At 38.9% G+C, this 20,879-nt stretch overlaps 1 protein-coding gene across 10 annotated transcripts in view; it reads right to left on the minus strand.

Moving 5' to 3' along the window:
- Positions 1–6,783: 6,783 nt before the first annotated feature.
- eya1 (EYA transcriptional coactivator and phosphatase 1) overlaps positions 6,784–20,879 on the minus strand; it is an 88,532-nt gene continuing 74,436 nt past the window's right edge. For all 10 annotated transcript variants that reach the window (XM_056254123.1, XM_056254122.1, XM_056254131.1 and 7 more), the window contains 6 exons: positions 12,468–12,526; positions 12,217–12,377; positions 11,919–12,033; positions 11,522–11,643; positions 10,779–10,879; positions 6,784–8,780 (listed from right to left, as the gene is read on the minus strand). In XM_056254123.1, the coding sequence (XP_056110098.1) occupies positions 8,700–8,780; positions 10,779–10,879; positions 11,522–11,643; positions 11,919–12,033; positions 12,217–12,377; positions 12,468–12,526 (639 nt within the window). In that variant the 3' untranslated portion in view covers positions 6,784–8,699. The remainder of the gene's footprint in view (positions 8,781–10,778; positions 10,880–11,521; positions 11,644–11,918; positions 12,034–12,216; positions 12,378–12,467; positions 12,527–20,879) is intronic.

Consider the following 20,879-nt stretch of genomic DNA (forward strand, 5'->3'; position numbering starts at 1 on the left):
CTAGGCTTGGAGCATAGACCAGGCATAGACAGTAAAAGCTTGGAGTCCCTTTTATGACGTCACGCCCAGCTAGTGGAAGGGAGGGGGCGTGCTTAAAACCACTGTAAAACGTACCAACTTTTCATATTATATGCAGCATTTTGGTATAAAAACAATTGTGGGCGGTTCTTATCTTTATGTTTAGTAAGCACATTGCATTATCTTCGTGAACAATCGAACCTGCAATTTACACTTTAAGGCTAACATATTCATACTAAAAGCTAACAAACTTACATTTTGATTTTAGGGGGCCTTTAACTTAGTCAAGTAGAGTTTACTTAATTCCATATGAGAATTTTACTTATTGTTTTTGTCAGTGTACTCAAAATTTAATCTAAAAGATATTTTTTGCAGTGTTTCGTCAATCCAGAACAATCCAAAACACATGAGATAACAGTTCAACCCACTGAAGAGATGTATGTCTATCCCTCACAGCCTCGCTTTCATTCCTGTTAAAAATCAAAGATGGCGCTGCTGTGAATAAGGTCTATTGCAACTTTTGTTTCATGCTTACTTTAATCAAGCTTTTGAACTTGAATAAGAACCTGTGAAATGTATTCAGTGCACCTTTAAATCATTAAATCTTATATAAAATCCAAAAAACCAACCAACCAACCAACCAACCAACCAACAAGCCCAGTATGGCAAGGCCCACAGCTGTAATGGCAGGTCAGTCCCCGGGAGAATTGAAGTAAGTCTTTACTCTGAGCAGTAAATCGGCCTGTCCAAAACACACCATGAAAAGAGGCAACAATAACTTCAAATATGTTTTTCTTCTCCCAAAGACAAACATCACAATTAAAGACGATGGCAGTAAAATGACAGGCACCACTGACTTATGTAGTTTCATAATGTTACTGTTGGAGGAATGTGAATTTCAAGTGCTTTATTAGAGCCTCTCTCTCTCTCGTCTGCAGCGTAAAGATGGAGTGAACTCCCTCAGCTTGAAACACATTAGCTACCGCATCTGTGGGGAACAAGGGCCTTTTAATAGATCCTCTGGTTGTAAAGTAACTCATGTGGAACGAGTTTTTAATGTTTGATATGTATGTAATATAATATTAGTTCACTTACGATGCTCCAGGAGTGGCTCTTTCTGTGTGAATCTGCATGAAATCGGTGTCTGGGCTCAGGCAGTAAATCACTCTGGTGCTGTTTGTCAAGGAATTACTCACATAAGAGTGTAAAGTGATTTTCTTTTTCCTGCATGTCATTTTTTTTCAAATTCTATTTATTTTAGAGGTGTCTGAAACACATAGCATGTACTATATTACTTGTAAATCTATGAATTATCTGTGAGAATAACACACAACAAAAATATGACGCTGCATTTATAAGTTGGTGTGAGATGATAGATATAAAGATTATTAGATGATAGATAGATAGATAGATGGTAAATTATTAGATAGAAAGATAGATAGATAGATAGATAGATAGATAGATAGATAGATAGATAGATAAAACAAATAATGTCACCAGTAAAAATGCTTGTTTTGTTTTTAATATGTGATCAGTTTTATTATCTTTACTGTTTTTATTGTAATGTGATCAGTTTTATTATCTTTACTGTTTTTATTGTAATTATTAAACAAACAAGGACATACAATTATAATGTCACTAGTGAAAATGATTCTATTTTTCCCCTTTACAAATGATGTTTCATTGTATATATATATATAAATCCCAGTTTTTCCAATGTGGTCTCAGACTTTTGGAACCATTGCATATCAAAGGGAACAAAACCCATTCTGTCCCAATGTGGTAAATGAGCCTCAGACAGAATCCTGGCTTCTCCTTCTCCTTCTTTTTTTTTTGCATTCCAAGGATAACAGCCCTATCAGCTCTTCCTGGCAGCCTTTAAATCCCCTGGCATATTGCTTAGATGCCATCTGAAAACATAATTGACTTCAATATTTGTAAAATAAGATTCCATGAATGCTTGATTCTTCTGAGCACTTGCAGGAACGCCTCTATTCCTCTGCCAGTCTCTCGTTACATCTTCATTTTGGCCACCTCATAAAATCAGCCTCATAAATATTTTTCATGCGTTATATAAACCAACTCCACTCCCAACTGCAAGTGGCCGAGCTTTTTAGAAAAACACAGGGAAACATTTGTGGAGAGGAGCTGTTATTGGAAGCATTTGGCTGTTCTGCAAAGAGAAATCACAATTAGGTGAGGGTTTCACCTTCAACTATCCCCAAGAATAACACAAACCGCCCGACTGACAAATCGCTGGTGCCCGATTATAGCGTATTCCCCTCATCTGAATCTAGAAATACAGCTAAAACAGAAAATCAAAGCTTTTATCTGTCTCTTTATAAACAACATGATCAGACAGTATTAATACCAAAATAAAATACAATTTTCTGTCAATTTGTGATCAATTTAGACATCTAGCATTGTTTTTGCATCATATGGACCCTTTTTTAACGATCTAAGCCTGCATGCTCTGAAGCGCACTTAGTCCGAATCCACTTTTGCTAGTTTCACGAAGGGAAAAATGGTTGGCGTGCCCAGCACATGGTCTAAAAGGGTTGTCCCTATTCTCTTAATGAGTAATGGGTGTTTTGGGCGTAACGTGCAATAAACCAATCAGAGTCTCATCTCCCATTTCCTTTAAAAGCCAGTTGCGCTCGCGCCATGGCGGATTCGTTATTTACATGGCGGAATTTGCAAGCGGAAAAACTGAACTCTTCTCTAGCGAGGAAACAGATCTGTTTGTGCACGAGGTTTAAAAGCGCAACCAGACCATCTACGGGACAAAGTGTACGCATGTTGTGGATCCACTTATAGGCTTCTATTACTAACGCGCTCTTTAACTAACAAAAAAATAAATAAATACTGCACCATTGACTTTAGACCAGGTTTCAGTTGATCAATGGCGCAGTCTATTTCAGTTGCCTCAAAATAGCAATGCGCCTGAATACACCCCGTTTTCAGACCAGCCAACGCTATCTCACGACCAATTCGTACGAATTCGTACGAGTGATTAAAAGGTGGCTAATTCGTACTAATTCATACGACCTCACTCGTACGAATTTGTACACTGTTAACAATTTTCTTGTATTTTTACAGTACAGTACTGGCAGCAAGGTTGCCAGCAAGGTACTGTATTTCGATTTACAGTAACTGTACTGTAATTCAATTTACAGTACACACGAACAGTACTGTAAACTACAAAACAGTATTGTACTGTATTTTTACAGTATTTTTGTCATTTTTGTCTGCTTCTGTTGTAATTTATACGATATTGTACTGTAATATCTATATTGATATATTGATGCATTATTGCAAAACATTGTAATTTTCAAATTACTAATGATATTATAACTATATAATATGTAGTTATTACAGTATATAAATCTATAGGTAATAATATTATAATGCAACTTCAGAATAACTGCAAATCAAAAGACAATCCAAACAATGTTCTTGTCAAAAAAAATTTTTATTGATCAATTACACTATTAAAACCATGTATGGTGAACACATTTAAGAGAGAGGTTGAGAAACTGCATGACTTGCAGCTGTAGCTGGACATACTTAAAGAGATACTCTACTGGTTTTTCATATTAAACTATGTTATTCCCTTAACTAAGTCGAATTGATGCATACCTCTCTTGTCTCAGTGCGTGCACTAAATCGCTGTCTTGCGGCGAAACTTTGTTAGATCTTATCTCAGCCCTGTTCATTCAATACGTGCCAAGAAGAGAAGCGACCAAACACCTCCACGTTTTCCCTATTTAAATACAGTGACACGAGTAGTGTAACTCGACCTAGGACGGTGACACAAAATAAAACGTTGTGCTTTTCTAAGCGTGTAAAATGGATAACTATATTGTATGGCAGAATACCATAGCAAGTGCTTGGGAGCACTTTGACTCTGCGCAGTAATATCATCTCTCGTGAAAAGTCCGCTCCCCCCGCTGCCTCTCCTCCTCCCTCTCATTTCAACGGGAGCGGACTTTTCACGAGAGATGATATTACTGCGCCGATTCGAAGTGCTCTCAAGCACTTGCTATGTTATTCTGCCATACAATATAGATATCTATTTTACACGCTTAGAAAATTTTGTGTCACCGTCCTAGGTCGAGTCACACTACTCGTGTAACTGTATTTAAATAGGGAAAACGTGGAGGTGTTTGGTCGCTTCTCTTCTTGGCACGTATTGAATGAACAGGGCTGAGATAAGATCTAACAAAGTTTCGCCGCAAGACAGCGATTTAGTGCACGCACTGAGACGAGAGAGATATGCATCAATTCGTCTTAGTTAAGGGAATAACATAGTTTAATATTAAAAACCAGTAGAGTATCCCTTTAAAAACTTGGCTGGGATTTTGAGGTGGTACTGGAACCTTGGACCGATGACCAAAACTGAAAAAGACATGACACACAAAAACACATGACAAAATCTGTTAGCCACAGCACCAAAGATGAGCAGACAGACAGTGGAAGAGAGAAAACTCTGTAGAAATAACAAAAACAGACAAAAAAAAAAAAAAAGTAATCTTTAGATTTTAAAACTTTAAGTTTAAAACATTGTATTAACATGGCTAATACTTACATAAAACTCCTTCCCAGGCTGCAAATTGTCCCACACTGTAGAGCTGTAAGAAATCAAAATAAATAGTATTCAGTTAACGGTTATGTGTTTCTTGTTAAGGAAATATCTCATAAATCTGCTTACAATACATCTAAGTTAGGTTAATAAAACATAAGCTTCACTTGACCTCTCTAAATATTCTAACTTGATTTTTTGGCATGCAGTTTACTTGTCTTTGTTGCCTAATAGATCATTAACTCTGATAGTCTGAAGTTTTTCAACAATTTACACGTTTATTTATATTTTTAATTATTATAATAATCAATATAACTGGGTCTCCTGCCTAAATAGAAATGAAGTAAAAGGCTAAACTGGTACCAATAGCCAATCTCTCTAAGCCCATCTCTCTAAGCCCAAATAAATCACCCATTTTGCGTTGCAAAGGAAAGTGCAGTGTTTTTAAGCCTTATTTTCACGCGTCTTATTTTGTGTCTAAACGACTTCAATTTGGTCCAGTATTGATCATAAAATCATTAAGTTCGTCATTCGGGAAACGGACTGCAAATAGGCCTATAGCAGTTTGATCAAAATAACGATATGTCTATTATAAGTGCTTGTTTTTACCACTGACAGGCTCGGGTGTTCCCTACAGAGATAGGCCTAACAGTAAGACTAACATGTCAAATGCAGTATAATTTTATCTCGCAGACCATCGTAAAACACATTTAATTAAAACTCGACAGAAACAAAATAAAACTCACAAAAGACCATCTCGATTTGTCTTTCCACCGTTCCAACAATCACCAAATCTGTTTTGGACGAAATAAACCGTAAGGTAATGTTAATTCACGGAGTTATAACGTTAAATTTGAAAATGTCAGGACAAGCAGTGAAAGAGCAGATAACGTTAACAAACTTAACAGTGTTTTTGCAACCGTCGCTGGCTAAACTTCCACTGTCATTTCACATTAAAAGCTATGTAGGCTACACACTATAGCGTAAAATCCTTAAACCTTATTATAAAATTCAAAATTAACTTACCAAATTTGCAGATATCCGCAGAGTGAGATATCCGCGCTGAGTGAGTGAACTGCCGCAGTTGTGCTCTGACGTCAGTCAGGCGGCGCGCGCGCTCTCTGTTTACAGCAACCCTGTATATTTGCCTGGCATGTTACAGCCAGGTTACAGCAACACTAAAATGTACTGTAAAATGTTCCCGCTCAAACAAAATTACCCAGAATGCAATGCAAATTACAGTATTTTACTGTAATATAGAAATGCAGTATTGTACTGTAGGTTTTTACAGTACTGTGCTGCTAAATCTACAGCGAAAGTTAACAGTGTACGATTTGTCTAAACCCACGTGATGGGTAGGTTTAGGGGCGGGGTCAGGGGTAGGTCATTCGTACGAATTCATACGAATTTGTTAACTCGTAAAATATGTACGAATTAGCAAAAATCGTACGAATTTGTACGAGTGAGGTCGTATGAATTAGTACGAATTAGCCACCTCGTAAAATTCCTACGAATTGCCGTGAGATCGGGCTGGACCAGCACGCCCATGGGCGCACATGCAATTGCTATTTAAACAATGTGACTCAGGACGTGAAAATGATAACTGCGTCGGGCTGAAACTGGCAAAAAACACTTGCGTCGCGCCTGGCGCTGCATTGCACCGGGTGTATGATAGGGCCCATAGTCTGGAAGCGAGTCCTTAAAATGAACTGAACATTGATTTTAAATGTACTTTGAAATCCCACATATTGTTCTAACAGTTGCTTTGCACAGAGATGAGAGGAACGGAGAGCTTTATATGACATTACATCAGTTATGATGATTTAAACAAAAGTGCCATACATGACGTGTTGTCTGAGAATCTGTTGCTGGGGGAAATGCTGAATTGCAGACCACCAAATGACAAAAGAGGCCACACAAATACTACATTCCCAATCCCAATAATAATAAAAAAAGACTATTATAACGTTATCCTTCTGTGCGTGTGTGTATGTATATGTAAAATGTTAATATAATGATCTCTGGACACGCATCAGTTGCTCATATGTTCAGAAGACCGCCATTCCAAAACACTTAATTTGGAGGCATTTGATCATAGGACCAAACAGTCAATAAATACAAACTTCATGGCAGAATATTGCAAAGCCACCATTTCAATCACTCGCAAAAAGGGGAAATGTGTGTAACAGTTCACAAATCAGTTTTTATTAATTTAAACACAATCAAATAATAAATGTCAAAAACATCTGTACACATCTTTTTTTGTAGACACAACAAACTGTGTTTCACAATGAGGCCCACATATTGTAAATTATTTCCAGTTTGCATTATGATTGCATCATTTATTAAAAAAAAATGCTGTGTTAAATCTAGAAAACATTTACTGTTACCATGATCTAGCAGCAAAATGTGATTCCCCAGTAAGGGGAGGGTGGCGGGCGACGCAATAAGAGGGGTGAAATTGTAAATGTGGTGAGAAAAACTAGGCCAGAGAAGACGACCTCACCTGCAGGAGTCGAACATCATCATGTGCCGGGAGGGAAAATTAGAAACAGATCGAGTTAGCTGGGGAAATTCACAGTCGATAGCACATGTATGTTCTAAACTCCATTGTGAGTGTGTGTGTGTGTGTAGGTGTGAGTGAGTAGTGGCTTTCTTTCTTAAAGTCTAAGAGCTAGAGTTTCCAGTCCACAGTTACCTTAGAACTACCAATATGCATCATGAAAATCCAACTACAGTGGACTCAATCAAAATAAAAAGACTACTTCATACAAAAATTACACTTGCTGTACAAGACTTTCTGCTTTAGCGCCAGTACAAAAGATAATAAAACCTATTTAAGCTTAAACGCCCGGTTCAATGTCCAGCTCGGGCAGGAGATAGTACTGGGAGATACAGACATTTACACTCAGTTTGAAGCTTGACATTCAGAAGATTATTATTCTTATTATGCTGTTTATGTTCTTCCTTGGGAGTTTGAGCTACCGTTGGGACTTAATTCACTCTATCCGGTATGAAATTCTGACAGAAAGAGTCACATTTCATTGTGGAGAAAGTCTCTACAAGTTCTCACCACCAGAAGCGTACAAAGGAGGAAACAAAACATCACTGAAGAAAAATACGAAATTATTGACACTTGACATCCATGCTTTTGGTCATGACAAAACAATTATCACAAAAAAAAAATCTTTATCTACATTTATTTATTGAATGAAACCTCGAACACGTCAACACTTTCAGGCTTTGCACGAGCTACTGCGGGCAACGCCTTTACGAACTTCCATGAAGCGCTTTCCACAGCATGTACCTTAATCAATATAGGAAAGAATAGTCCAGTGATTACAAATTTACACACAAAAAAATGTCTGTACACGATTGTCTCTGCAATGTAAATAGTGTTTTGTTAAATTTTTTTCCTTAAATTACTTAGAAAATCCTTTTTTTTCTTCCATAAACTTCTTGGTGTAGTGGAATCAAAGTACTTTGTAACACGAAAAGGCACAAGTCTCTCAAACAAAGCGCCTTTTTTTGGGGCCCGGGGCCGGTGCCTCTCCAACAAAGTCTCTTGAAGATTATAAATAAGAAGAGCAGGACATCCAGGGCGATGGGGCTGGAGAAACGAGAAAAACGAGGGGGCCGTGCCCGACTGTCTTTGTACCATCGATTGAGAAAGACGGACACATAGAGACAAAACATTACACCAAGTCGCAGTGGGATCGGAGTCCTGCTGAGTTCCAAAGGCATCGGTAGCTCAGTTTTTGTCACAGGTGTGAACCCTTGCCGAGTCCCCCGCGTAGACAGGGCTGTAAAACATTTTGATGGCTTTGGAAAAAAAAGCCAATTCACAGTAACCAGGGCCAGCAGCTGCAGCGCCATAAATTCACTCTCCTCCACTTCGAAAAAGGTTTAGGGTTAAGACGAATTGCGGCCATGTGTCAACACGCTGAGAGAGTCGCTCCCTCTACGTTGTGTGTGAGAACGATTTTGTTTTTGGTCTGGTGCTGTTGGAACGCAGACGCTCGGGCGACGAAGCAGGCTGACGGTGCTGGGTTTGGGTCTTCAGGGCCCTCGCACGCCCTGGGACAGAGCCGTCACAGTGCTACAAGTACTCCAGGTCCAGAGCGTGGTGAAGGGCCATGAGGTCAGAGTGACTAGAGATCCTCCAGAAAGGCATGTTGTGCTGGGAAAGACACAGAGAGCAAGAGTGTTTGAGGGTGAAAGAGAAAATAAAGAAACACAAAACCTGCAATGAACACTTCACTTAGAAAAACAATCACGCCCATGAGTGCCGACTGAACAGCCTTGATGGCCCGTAACATCACGAGACTTGAGAAGAGGAAGGACTTGCAAACTACAACCACTGAAGCGGCACCATTCCATTGAGCTCACTCAGTAAATATCACTTTAAATAATAGGCTAGTAATAATAAAAAGATCCAATTTTGACAGTTAGCTTAGTGACATAAGAAAATAAAGCAAAATCTCTTATAAAACAGTTCTTAGTAATGTAGTTTATGTATTCATGTTGGTTTAATACGGTTTTACAAAAAACATTTAGACCTTTTAATTTAATGTAAAAAAAAGTGGTGTAACCATCAAGTGAAAAATAAAACAAATTTTCTTTCAGTTTGAATACATGTGTATAGATTTTTTAATGCACAAATATCACAAATTATTAATTCATAAATATCATAAAAATTGAGCAGTCGCACCACATGACATTTTACAACCTAAACATAAAAAGATTAAATGATCTGATATTTTAAGAAACTTGGACCTTGACACATAACCATAAAGGTATATGGGTCCTGTTAATCATTTCCTGTTTAATGTTTTTTTTCCCAAAGATTTGGCAGCTAAATATTTAAATATTAATAGGCAGTGAACAATTTAGATCTAAAAAATATAATAATTTTTTTATACATTTTAAATGTTGTTGAAAAGATAAACAAAATAAGGTATCCCCATAAACCCCATAATACTCCTCAGTAAAAAGAGTCACCAGGTGGGAAATAAAAACTATTAAATGTGCTATATATACAGCACCTCCGCACAAACTTATCCGGACACAACGCTGCAAATGAGGCATTGTTCCTGGGAGAGGCCACAGGGAAATATGATTCTGCCAGAATGAAAGAAGCTTGTCAGCTCAGAGACGTCCACACACAAACCATTACTGAGTCTTATCAAAGGTATAGCCTCTCTCAGGCATATGTTCCGCTTAGAGAAGCTTGCACTGACCCTTAAAAGACTCTTTTCTTTTGTTTTGTAAATTGTCTTTGCTTTTAACTTTAAAAGCCAGAGATGGTATCTCCCTTTGCCTTGGTCGGTTATTAACTAGAGGGGAATTGTTTCTGGGATACGATGAAAAAAACAAAACGAAAGTATACAATGGTTTGTCTTTGCTTTCGTGGTTAAATACAATGTCACCCTTGACACTAGTGTTGTATCTGACAAAACTGCAGGCTTCTTAAGTGCCAAGGACTTATTAAAATCCCCGGTGTAACATCTAAACACTTTGTTTCAGAGGAAATGGGGACTGACATGTAAAACTTAAACTTGGTGTTGACTTCCTACGTTCGCATTCCTTCTATGATTAATTGACAACATGGAACTAATCACTTGGCACAATATAATAAAGAATCACATCAACACTCATTCATCTGTTTGCGACCTGTCTGAACAACAATCTGCTTTGATAATTACATGATGAATAATTTCAGGTTTTGTGGTTTATAGCTCTGGATTTACATGAAAACTTGGCAGATGTTCTGAATACACAGGCAGCAGGTAACATAAATCTTCTGGATTGAACAACATGAGTCGTGGAAAACAACACTAAGGTGTTTGGCTGCCCCTCTGACGGTTCTAATGTTATTCTGAATATCCTCAACTTATCTAACAATGATTTAAGCCTCTCAAACGCATGTTATATTTATGAAACGGGCTCTCTAACATGCCTGAGAGGACTTGTCTAGCATTACAAATGGTGAAACGGCACAGTCACATGCAGGGACGTGTAATTATGTCATCTTGCCTCCCTTTACATTTGAGCTGTCAAAAGAATTGAGCTGATTACAATGTGAGATGTATTCTCTCGCTGGTCCAATGACATTTTTTCAGAGAATGGATTGAAGGTTTGAAGGCAAAGTGGTGTAGAGTTCTGGGTGTCTTCGTACCTTTTTCGACCCTTGCTCCTCCTCCACACCGTCCCCCACCACCACATAAACAACTTTCCTGCCGAACCTCTGGATTACTCTCTCGAAGCAGCTCTCTTTTCCTGGGGAGAGGAGAAACAGGTTAAGTTTGCTGCGGAAAGCAAGGAAGCCACATCCAAGACCAAGCCCCGGTGAAGGGGCTCTTTAAATACGCCATAAGTTACACAAAATTACGCAGTGTAAACACTTTGCCTTGGGTTGGAGATACGATAAGATCGATGCTAAGATAAAAGTAGTCTGAAAAGCATTAAGTGTGTCTTGTTCCTCCCAGAACGTGAGACAAATGGCTAAAACAAGCCAAATCAACCTCACATGCAAATGCCGCAGCGAGGGAGGTGCAAGAGCTTTGCGCAAACGAAAGTACGAAAGTAAAGGTTGGTGTTTATTTTGCATTCGCAAAAAGTGCAGAGGCCGAAAAGAAGAAAAAAAATGTCAAAGTGGAATGACATAAATTTGCCGAAGTGGTTTCATATGTGGACCTGAAAAGGAGAGGCCCAGTTCAGGCTGAGCTCCAAGAAAATAATCCCAGCCTGATTAGACCTCTTCCTGAACATCAACCCTCTCGTGTGTCCGCCACTTCTGCAGCCTAACCCAATCACACGCCATGTGTCTTGCGCTGTTTACACATAATATCGTAGTAATTACGGCCACACTCCAATAGAATCCATTCACAGACAGGTAGTTAATACTGAGCTCACACTTACCTATTTTCGTGGCGCTATAAATGTTTTCAATTGGAAATACTACTCCCAGTCCGTACAGAAGGACCTTGGCGAGGGCAGGTATGAGCTGTGTTGTGGTCACTAAGATGTTCACACAGTTTGATCTGTAATTGAAAGGCAAATTATGTCAAGTTAAAGCACACAAGGGAGGACAAGTCTAACAGGCGTGCCATTTGTCATCCAAAACGCCCCGTGATAAATGGACCTTTAATTGTTGCAAATAATCGGTGCCCTAAAATTATATATATTTTTCAAAATAATACAGAGAATAAGTGTTCTTTGAGGTATTGGGGTATAAAGAGCACCGTTATTCATGCCTCTCCCTGATTTATGTGTATCAGTGATGGGCTCTATATAATTCGCTCGTGCTAAGGCCTACCTTGAGTGGATTAATGTTAGTGCTTTCAGTGCCAGTGTTAACCAGGAGTCAGTCAGGGCTTCAATTTCTGCTCGCAATTGCAACCAGGCTTCCCTTTTGGCCGGGCCAAGCAGACCTGAAATGAACAGAAACATTGTTTGAGTTGGACCGTCCTGCGAATACTTTGAGAAATTTAGAAATGTACCCAGACCAAGTGGTTTCTGCATAAGGGATTATTTGAGAAACTTATGAGTGCTTTTGTTGACGCACCACCCCTCTTCCCCAGCAATTTTAGAAAAGCAGTTTATTGGGGAATTACCTCCGACGTTATTTTTATAGGTGGTGTAAATTTCTTTTACTCGTCTGTAGCGGAAGGCAAGCTTTCTCATCCAGTCCACACCTCCTCGTACGCCGGTGGCCAGGCACAGGTTGGCACTAGTGGCAGCAGCGTGGAATCCGTCTGTGCTAAAATTATATGTACTGAACGGAGAGGAGAGAAAGAGAGAGGGCTTTTGAGCTCGACTTCAGCCAGAGTGAACTGTGAAATGGCTAGTATGATGCCAACTCTACCTTAGATCCTGCCCGTTGTCGTCCGACGACACATCGTCGATATGGACTTGATCGCACTCCTAGAAACAAGCAAAACAAATTAGGGTGAGCCGATTGGAATTAAAATATACCAATTTGATTCATTGTTCTCATGTGGAAAATTTGGTTCGATTTGGCAGCTTGAATCCATGAAGTGAATAATGTCAACAACTGTTGAATTCCCAATTGAAAGCTCTCTCCTAAAAGCTCAAATCAACCCTCAACCACTTCCAGCCCCTAACCCCCCACCTGCTAAATCTTAATAAAAATAAACACCATCATCAGGGGACCAGGGATCCAACACATTTGGCCACTACCACTAGGGGGATCTCTTGATATGCACATCTGCTGGTACGGAAAGTCAATTGGGACGGGATCGGTAGACTCCGGGAAGGTAGAGGTGGCCTCTCTGTGTTAGGTCTGCTAGTCCAGAGACTGGTGCCTGAACAAAGAGATAGCTGTGGGATAATGAGTGCGTCTGTGCCCCCTTCAGGGTCTCCACTTCTTGGAGAGGCTGAATGATTCTACAGCTCAAAGCTGATTCAGCCAGTGTACACAGTAACACAAACCAGACTTTCTGGTAAATGTAACGTACTAGAAAAATTGAACCTGATGCTAACCGCCAATGAAATTATGACCTCTGATTGCTGCTGAGCCACACACCAACACAGCCTGAGGCCAGCTTTTTGGAGAAAGCAGACTGAAAATCTGTTATTAGTTTTCCATTTATAGTCGTCCTCTCCCACCTCCCCTCGCAAGAGCCCTAGATATTAGTGAGCAGGACCTGAGCATTCAAATCAAACAAAAAATCAGTTGGTGGCTTGGGCGTTCCAAAAATCATATGCAAAAAATAAAATAAATAAATCAATTAATTAATTAAAAATAATATATATATATATATATATATATATAGACACATACATACATATATAAATTAGCTGACCACCATTCAAATTTCAAGTTTAATCTAACAATTTACTTGGTAGTAGAATTTTAGAAGAGGGTATTTCCTTTTAGCCATTCCTTAGAATTTCCTTTCCAGAACATTAAGCCTTTTAATTAAGTTTCAACTGCCTGCTAAGACACAAAAATACAAAAAGGACTTCCTTGTTTTAACTCAATCTGAACCTGGCCAAATGCTGACGTTATTGCATTCCTGTCTAATGCTACAGCAGGGTAGGGGTAAGCGCTTTAGACCGTAAACCTTTTTTATTTTACTGGTTCCCCTCTGAACAAATTTTTCATCTCTCTGGATTTGTGGGGAGAGGGAGGGGAGAGCGACGTGAAGAGAAACTCAAACCAGCTGTTCTTTAACAGAATTAAAATCTTGACCCCCAACCCCAGCTCTAATGCAGCCATTCTCTCGCCAAGCCTCTCCCAGCAAGCCTCGAGATCCAAAGAGGAAAAGACTTTGACCTGGTGCCCTGCTCCTCCTCTCCAGGGCTCCACAGGCTCAGATAAGGGGGAGGGGGGCTGGAGGCGGGAGGGTTTGTGAGGGGGGAGTCGGGGTGACCTCACATGGAGAACTCGGAGTGTTGCGGGGCCAAAAGATGGACTGCCAATTGCAGCCGCGGCTCAGGAACACCTCCAGCTATTTGTGTAATCTGTTTCTAGATAGTCAGCAGTGGATCTGTAATACTTCTGAAGTACCAATTTGTTTTTCAAAGAGGACCTTTGGACAGGCCAAAATCATTACAGAAAGCTGGGGCCGCCGCCACGACGTTTAATCCTGAGTATTAACTGTTATGATGACAAATGCGCCATTTCAGATAAATAAAACATGGACTATTTGAAATATTTCCAACCAAGATTGATTAAAACATCCAAAACATAAAAACACATTCCAGCAGTTTTGCCCTTGTTCAATTGTGTGCAGCTGTCGAGGTCTCTCGACACGTTACCATCTCCCTTTGACGGAATCACCGCATGTTTACATTGCCTTTTAATTCTCTGGTTATTACGACACACAATTAACAGTCTTGTTGTGGGCTTCCAGACCTCCGGGATGAAAGTGAGGGCAGAGAAAGAATGCACAACCTCTAGCAATTACTGCACACAGCTGGAGCCCACATAAACCACTTGACTGCCACTCTGGTAGCTGCACCCGGACCCTAATGGAGCCGCCCGGTCCTAATGTCTTACAGTAACTCATGAGACTCATTAGGGCAGCTTCTTAAGCGCTCGTAAACACCGTTAAGCCTAATGACCGAGGATGGGCCAGCTTTAAGTGGTTAAATACAGCATGTGGTTGATCTTTAAGGGTGGCTGTCTGAAGGTATCTTCAAGAACGTGTTATGTTGAAAGGAAGAGATACTGTAAATATTGCTTGAGGTATAGCACATTTGAGTTGGTGGTAGGAATTCAATTGAGATAATGGGGTCAATGATGTATAAGAGAGTTCATGATAGCATGTACTGTAAAACACACTTTTTCTATTAATGTTGGTTGCATGCTTTTGAAATTTTATACCATTTTCAAGGAAGGTTTACATTTAATGACCTGAAAATGTCTTGTGGTGTAACCATTAAGTAAAAAGTGATAAATATACATATACTGTACATATTTAAATTTAGTTTTAAAGCTAAAATTAAATAATAATAATACAAAAATAATAAAAAAAATTTTTCAAATAATAAGCAGTGAAGCAATTGAAATAAAATAATAATAATAATAATAAAAGATTATGCAACAATCTCATTCCTTTAATGATTTTTTTTGCATTGTAATATAAGGAAATTTATTCATTGTTGACATTATACCTAGAATATATGTATAAAAAAACCTAAACATGCAATTAAAAATGCAAATTACATTTTTGATGCATTTTGAATGAATATATAAGAAAAAAATGGTCATGTTGACCCTCAGATGCCAATGAAAGTTGAGTGTGATCCAGTGTAAATAAGTCTGTCTTTTCTTCATTTGTGGATCTCCTTGTTCACCAAGAAGTGGTTCTTACAAACCTAACATCACTCCTAACTAACACCAGATGTTCCTACTGTAGGCTGTGTAAAGATCCTCCTCTGCAATCCATACATAATTACGTCTTACACAAACACTTTGTCTCTGTTTAATTCATCAATTTTTTGATCCCTTCTCATTCGTTACACAATATGAAGGCCCTGGTAGACGAAACAAATGTGTAAATGTGTGGGAAAAACTGTGGGAAACTGCAAGAGAAGCCTAACAAACTACAAAATAAACACCTTGAAATCAGCTCTTCTCTATTTCCATTCACTCGCTCTCATTTTCTTTTCAGTTCCTCCTCTGACTATCCAGGCCTAGAAAAACCTTTTCATTTATGCGAACTATCAGAGCCTCCTTTGTTCGGCTGGCATCTGTCATTAAGCAATCAGGCTGGACTGGCTGATTCTTCCTGTTGGCCAGAGGAAGGGCTTTGCTGCCGACTGCACAGAAGCAAATGCTGCAGAACGTCAAAAAAGAAAATGATTATTTAAAACTACAAACCTCACTTTCTCTCTCGTCCCGAGCTGGAAACATCCGTATTGCATTACTCTCCCTGGCTACCTCCGTTTCTCTTTTTTTTCCCCCCTCTCTCTCAGCTCAGGCTTTCATCCCTGGCCGTGCCTTTGGGCCAGACCCTAAACTTTGCTGAATCTCATTCTGGAGAAGGAACCAGCTCCCCACACAGGTGAGCGGCCCAGGTAACAAAGGCACAGTGTGAGTGATTACAGCCATCATCACAACATTCCTCCAAGCCTACAAGCTAAGTCCATGTGAAAAAGCCCAATCCATGGTTCGCAGGTTCTCAATGCTGCCACTCCATTGGCTGGGTCTGTCATCCCCCGTCTGTGAGGGGGGTTCATGACCCCAGTGTTTGCCCCCCCCCCTTCCCTTCACTTTCCCACCACAGTTGGCCCACGCAAAGGGTGAGAGAGGTAAAGGGGAAAGAGGGAGGGTGCAGCTTACCTGTGGGTCGGACACAGGATATGGAGAACAAAGAGAGTTCTTCAGACCCACTTCATTCCAATCCACAGTTTGTGCTTGAACAGTCATGGAATTCAAACAGCCGAGTAAAACAAAGCTCTCGGGAAGCGCGACTTTCCTAAAACCGAGGCTTTTCGCACTCTCTCATAAAAAGATAGGAAAGTGCAGGGGCCAGATTCATGAAAATCATCTTAAGAAGAGTCGTTCATAAAAACATTCCCAAGTACAATTCTTAAAGGTTATCCAAAAGAACATCTCATTCTTTAAGAAGAAAATGACAGGCTTTGATATTATTTGATTGTACGGCAGTTCTTTCGGAAGACAACACACCAAAGGAAGTCTTTTTATGCTGCCTGTAGATTACCGTAATACTCATAAAAAGCATGCACACTGTTTTTGGTTTGATGCGAGTTCAACACTCAGAATCCCACTTTTTAGGGTTAGGTTAGGTTAGGGTGCCATGTATTTTAAATCTTTTTTTTTTTTTTAAAGAGTATGTCTCAAGATTGAGCAGAGATGTTGAATTCATTTGCGCTCCGTTATTTTACGATGACTTTTAAGAATTCTTTTCAGCAATTCAAAGTCTTCAAGTTTTGTCTTTAGAACAATATTAAGAAAAAAAAGAGATAATAACAGTCTTAAGAAATGATTTGGGGAATTAAAATTATTCTTAACTTTATTTTTAAGTTATAAAAAAAAGAAGTAAATAGCAGTTTGGAAGAATTTCATTCTTAAGTATGTTTTGTGTGCAGTAAAGTAAACTTGAGTAAAGTAAGTATGATGGAGAGAAGATGTGTGGTGAATGTGGTCAAACATGGTTCCACTGCGTTTCTACCTTATAGATTTGACAGAAGTAAAAAAAAAAAAAAAAGGTTTGTCCAAATAGGAACACAAGCAAAACCTGTTAATACCCTAACGGTTGAGAATTATATCAAATGATAAATTATTTTCACATTTCGTCTTAATTGAGGGACTTAATTTAAAACACAATCTTGCTTTAATCCAAAAAAACTCTATTTATACATAAGGGTGAGCAATCAGCTTCTAAACCATCTTTTTGTCACCGCATTGTTTGTAACACTAAATTTTCCACAGACGCATAACCTTTATTGCTTTTAGGCCCCATTACTGTGGGCTCCTGGGTAGGAGAGGGGCCGATGCTGAGCGAAGATAGACAGGCCGACTTTAAAAGCTCTCCTTTCTCTCTTTAGTCATTCCAAAACACATCAGGGCTCCTGCCTGGGGACCTCTGGAGCTCTGACAGCCAAAAGACACTACCTGCGTCTAGACGTAAAAACACATTAAATCCACCGAGTCAATTGTGTTACCGAACACACAACACGTGCAGGGAAAGTTATGATAATGACTTATTTCACTTTCAAAAGAGTCACTCCTCTATTTTGGTTTGCTCCAAAGAGCTCGAGGAATTGTGATGGAACATTTGCTTGTGGTATTGGCCAGAAATACAGTATATTAAATAACAAAGCTATCTACCTAAATAACCGAGAGGGCAACTGGAAACTAAGATAGTTGAATTGCACTGGAAAGATGTTAAAGCGCTGTGTTGTTCAATTCAAAAAATATCACAAAAATGCATTTGTAAAAATTTTTTTTTAATAATAATAAAATAAAATAAAAATCACACCTCTACTTGATTCCAGCTGTAAACTCATAAGCGAAGCCCCTCCATCCCGGAGGTGCTAAACCCGTCCCGTTTGCAATGTCACCGGGTTGGCCTCAGGTATGCATCGGCCGAGGTACGGCCGGGGATAATTGAAACCGTTCCCACCTCAGCAGAGCCAGGGAGCAGATCTCTGTCCCGCAGACGGCTCTGTGTTGTTTTCTCTCCCGGCGAGCCGTGGCCCTTCCCTGCTGAGAGGGAGCACGGCCGGGCCTCCAGAGACGCACATTCCCACACACCAACCCGCACTCCACCTCTCACCCAACACACAAGAATGCTTTCATCCCCTGAACATCCTCACACTCAGGTACTGCACGCAGCATATCTCACAAGCTGGGTAATTGCATACAAGAGTTATGGTCTGACCAGTTGTGGTATAACCAAAGAGAACAATGCCAACAAGTCTCTGAGTGCGTCCTGCACACATGTTAAATGTGTGATTTGTCCAGTAAAAATACTGCTGTATTTCTTGTGCATTGTTCTGTCCTAAAAATAACTTAATATTTCAAAAAATTAAAGGATTATTAATTTGTTAATTTTTTTTTTAGTTTAAAAATCATTTGTGAATATTACATTATTGAAAAGTGAATTAATTTGTGAAAATAATTTATGTATATCAGTATGTTTCTTTTTTTTTTAAAGAAAGGAAATTAGAACTGCTATTCAGCAAGACTGCATTACAACTGATCAATTGGTGACAGAAAAGGTATTTATAATGTTACAAAATATAAAAATTTCAAATAAATGCTATTTTTTTTAACTCTATTCATCAAAGTATCCTTGGAAAAAAGTATCATGGTTTCCACAAAAATATCAAGCAGCAAAACTGTTATCAACGCTGATGATAAGAATAATTAATGAGCACCAAATCAGCATATTAGACTGATTTTTGAAGGATCATGTGACATTGAAGACTTGAGTAATGATGCTGAAAATTCAGCGTTGCCATCACAGGAATAAATTACATTTTAAAACATATTCAGATAGAAATATTTATTTTAATGGGTTTTTTCCCCTGTATTTTAAATAAAACAAAAGCAGCTTTGGTGAGCATAAGATAAATATTAAAAAAAAATTTAATATTTAACTGACCCCAAACCTTTTAATGGTAGTTTACTTGATGTTACATGTAAATACATTTGACAAAATATAGTACAGAGTGGGTTAAAAATGGTTTTATAAATATATTTATATTTATAAATGTAAAAAATAAAAAATAAAAGGGCATGGAGATTTTTAAGAAAACTAGATTTTTAAATGTACACTACATTTTTCAGCAACACATGTTTTGATCAACCATTCAATAAAGTTATTCGTACAAAATGGCACAGGACATTCTGCACACTCTATTTTAGTATAAAACTTGTGGTTCCTGAAATTTTCCTCAGTCATGAAGAAATCTGAATCAATATACTGCAATCAATACAAGGATCATATTGCTGACAAGCATGAAATATATTCTGTCATTGTACAATATTAATAATTAAGTGAGCAAAAAAACCCCCCCCAAAAAACAAGACAGAGAGTTTTTTTCCCCAAAGACCTCTCTTTATGTGTCTTCTCGCTCACAGTAGTGTGTGTGTGCAATTTATAACCCTTAAGACCAATACGACATGCCTCATCCTTTTCATTACTTTCCTCTATATCAACATTCATCTGTAATTATTTGAATATATCAAACTCCCATCAAACACAGGTGCAAGAACGCGTGCGGAACGACAAATAAATAACACAACCCATCGACTGCACCGAATAGTGTAACACAACACAATGCAACATGACCCCAAACATCACCAACACAGACCGACGCTTTAATCAGACAGGATGTGACCACGAGAAAATGTATCCATGTGGATTTATACACTAAACACTGATAATTACAGATCATAGTCTAGTTTTATTCCCCAAAATGAGCATTGTAAGTGCTTGGCACAAAGCAAAAGCTGAGAGGCTGATAGTGTATTTCTGGATTGTGCCGGCTGTCCTTTGCACATTTGTCTAAGTTACACAGTTGACAATCACCAATCACCATTAGGCATTTGTATGTGCAAAGCCAGAGGGAAATCCCTTTATGGCTTTGACTAAATTAGACTGAGCATGTGCATTTCTTCAAGGTCTCAAATACATATCTGCTGTGGTATTATTTACAGTTTGAAATTCTCCCACCAATTCTGTGCTGCATTTTTTTTTTGTTCTGTCCATCTGAACACCCTGTTTAGTTCAAAGAAAACAAGTACAGAAAGTGAAGTATTCAGCTATTGCATGCAATTGTCGTTTTAAGAGAAAGGTCCTTAGCTTTAAAGTGTCAAAACGAAATGTAATAATTCCGTTGCTGAGATATAGCAGAAAGGAAAAACTGCACATTGCACAATCCAATCATTTTACAAGAAGCCTCGACAGCCGAATCATACGCGAGCGGTTTAAACACATGAAACGAAATCAAAATACAGGACAGATGTTGTGAAAAAGCCACATTTAAGCTTTGTCACAAAACTGTCATATTTTTTTTTTTCAAAAGACGGGGAGGGGGTAGCTTCCATTATACAAAGTGCAGCGGGCACAATTCAGTGTAGCCAAACATACGGAAATATTTAACAGCCAATTGCTGCCAATTAACTTTGATCAAGATGAGTGCGATTGGAATCTCCCCGTCACTCGAATGTCTCGGGCAGCACAAACATTTTCTTTCTCCCTGGTTCTCGTGGCAGGAAAAGCAGAGCGAGGCCGTTGACTAATGAGACTTGGCAGGCTCGCAACAGTTCTCC

Source organism: Rhinichthys klamathensis, unplaced genomic scaffold (genome assembly GCF_029890125.1).
Source record: "Rhinichthys klamathensis goyatoka isolate OS25496 unplaced genomic scaffold, OSU_Roscu_1.1 h1tg000110l_1, whole genome shotgun sequence".
Classification (NCBI taxonomy): domain Eukaryota; kingdom Metazoa; phylum Chordata; class Actinopteri; order Cypriniformes; family Leuciscidae; genus Rhinichthys; species Rhinichthys klamathensis.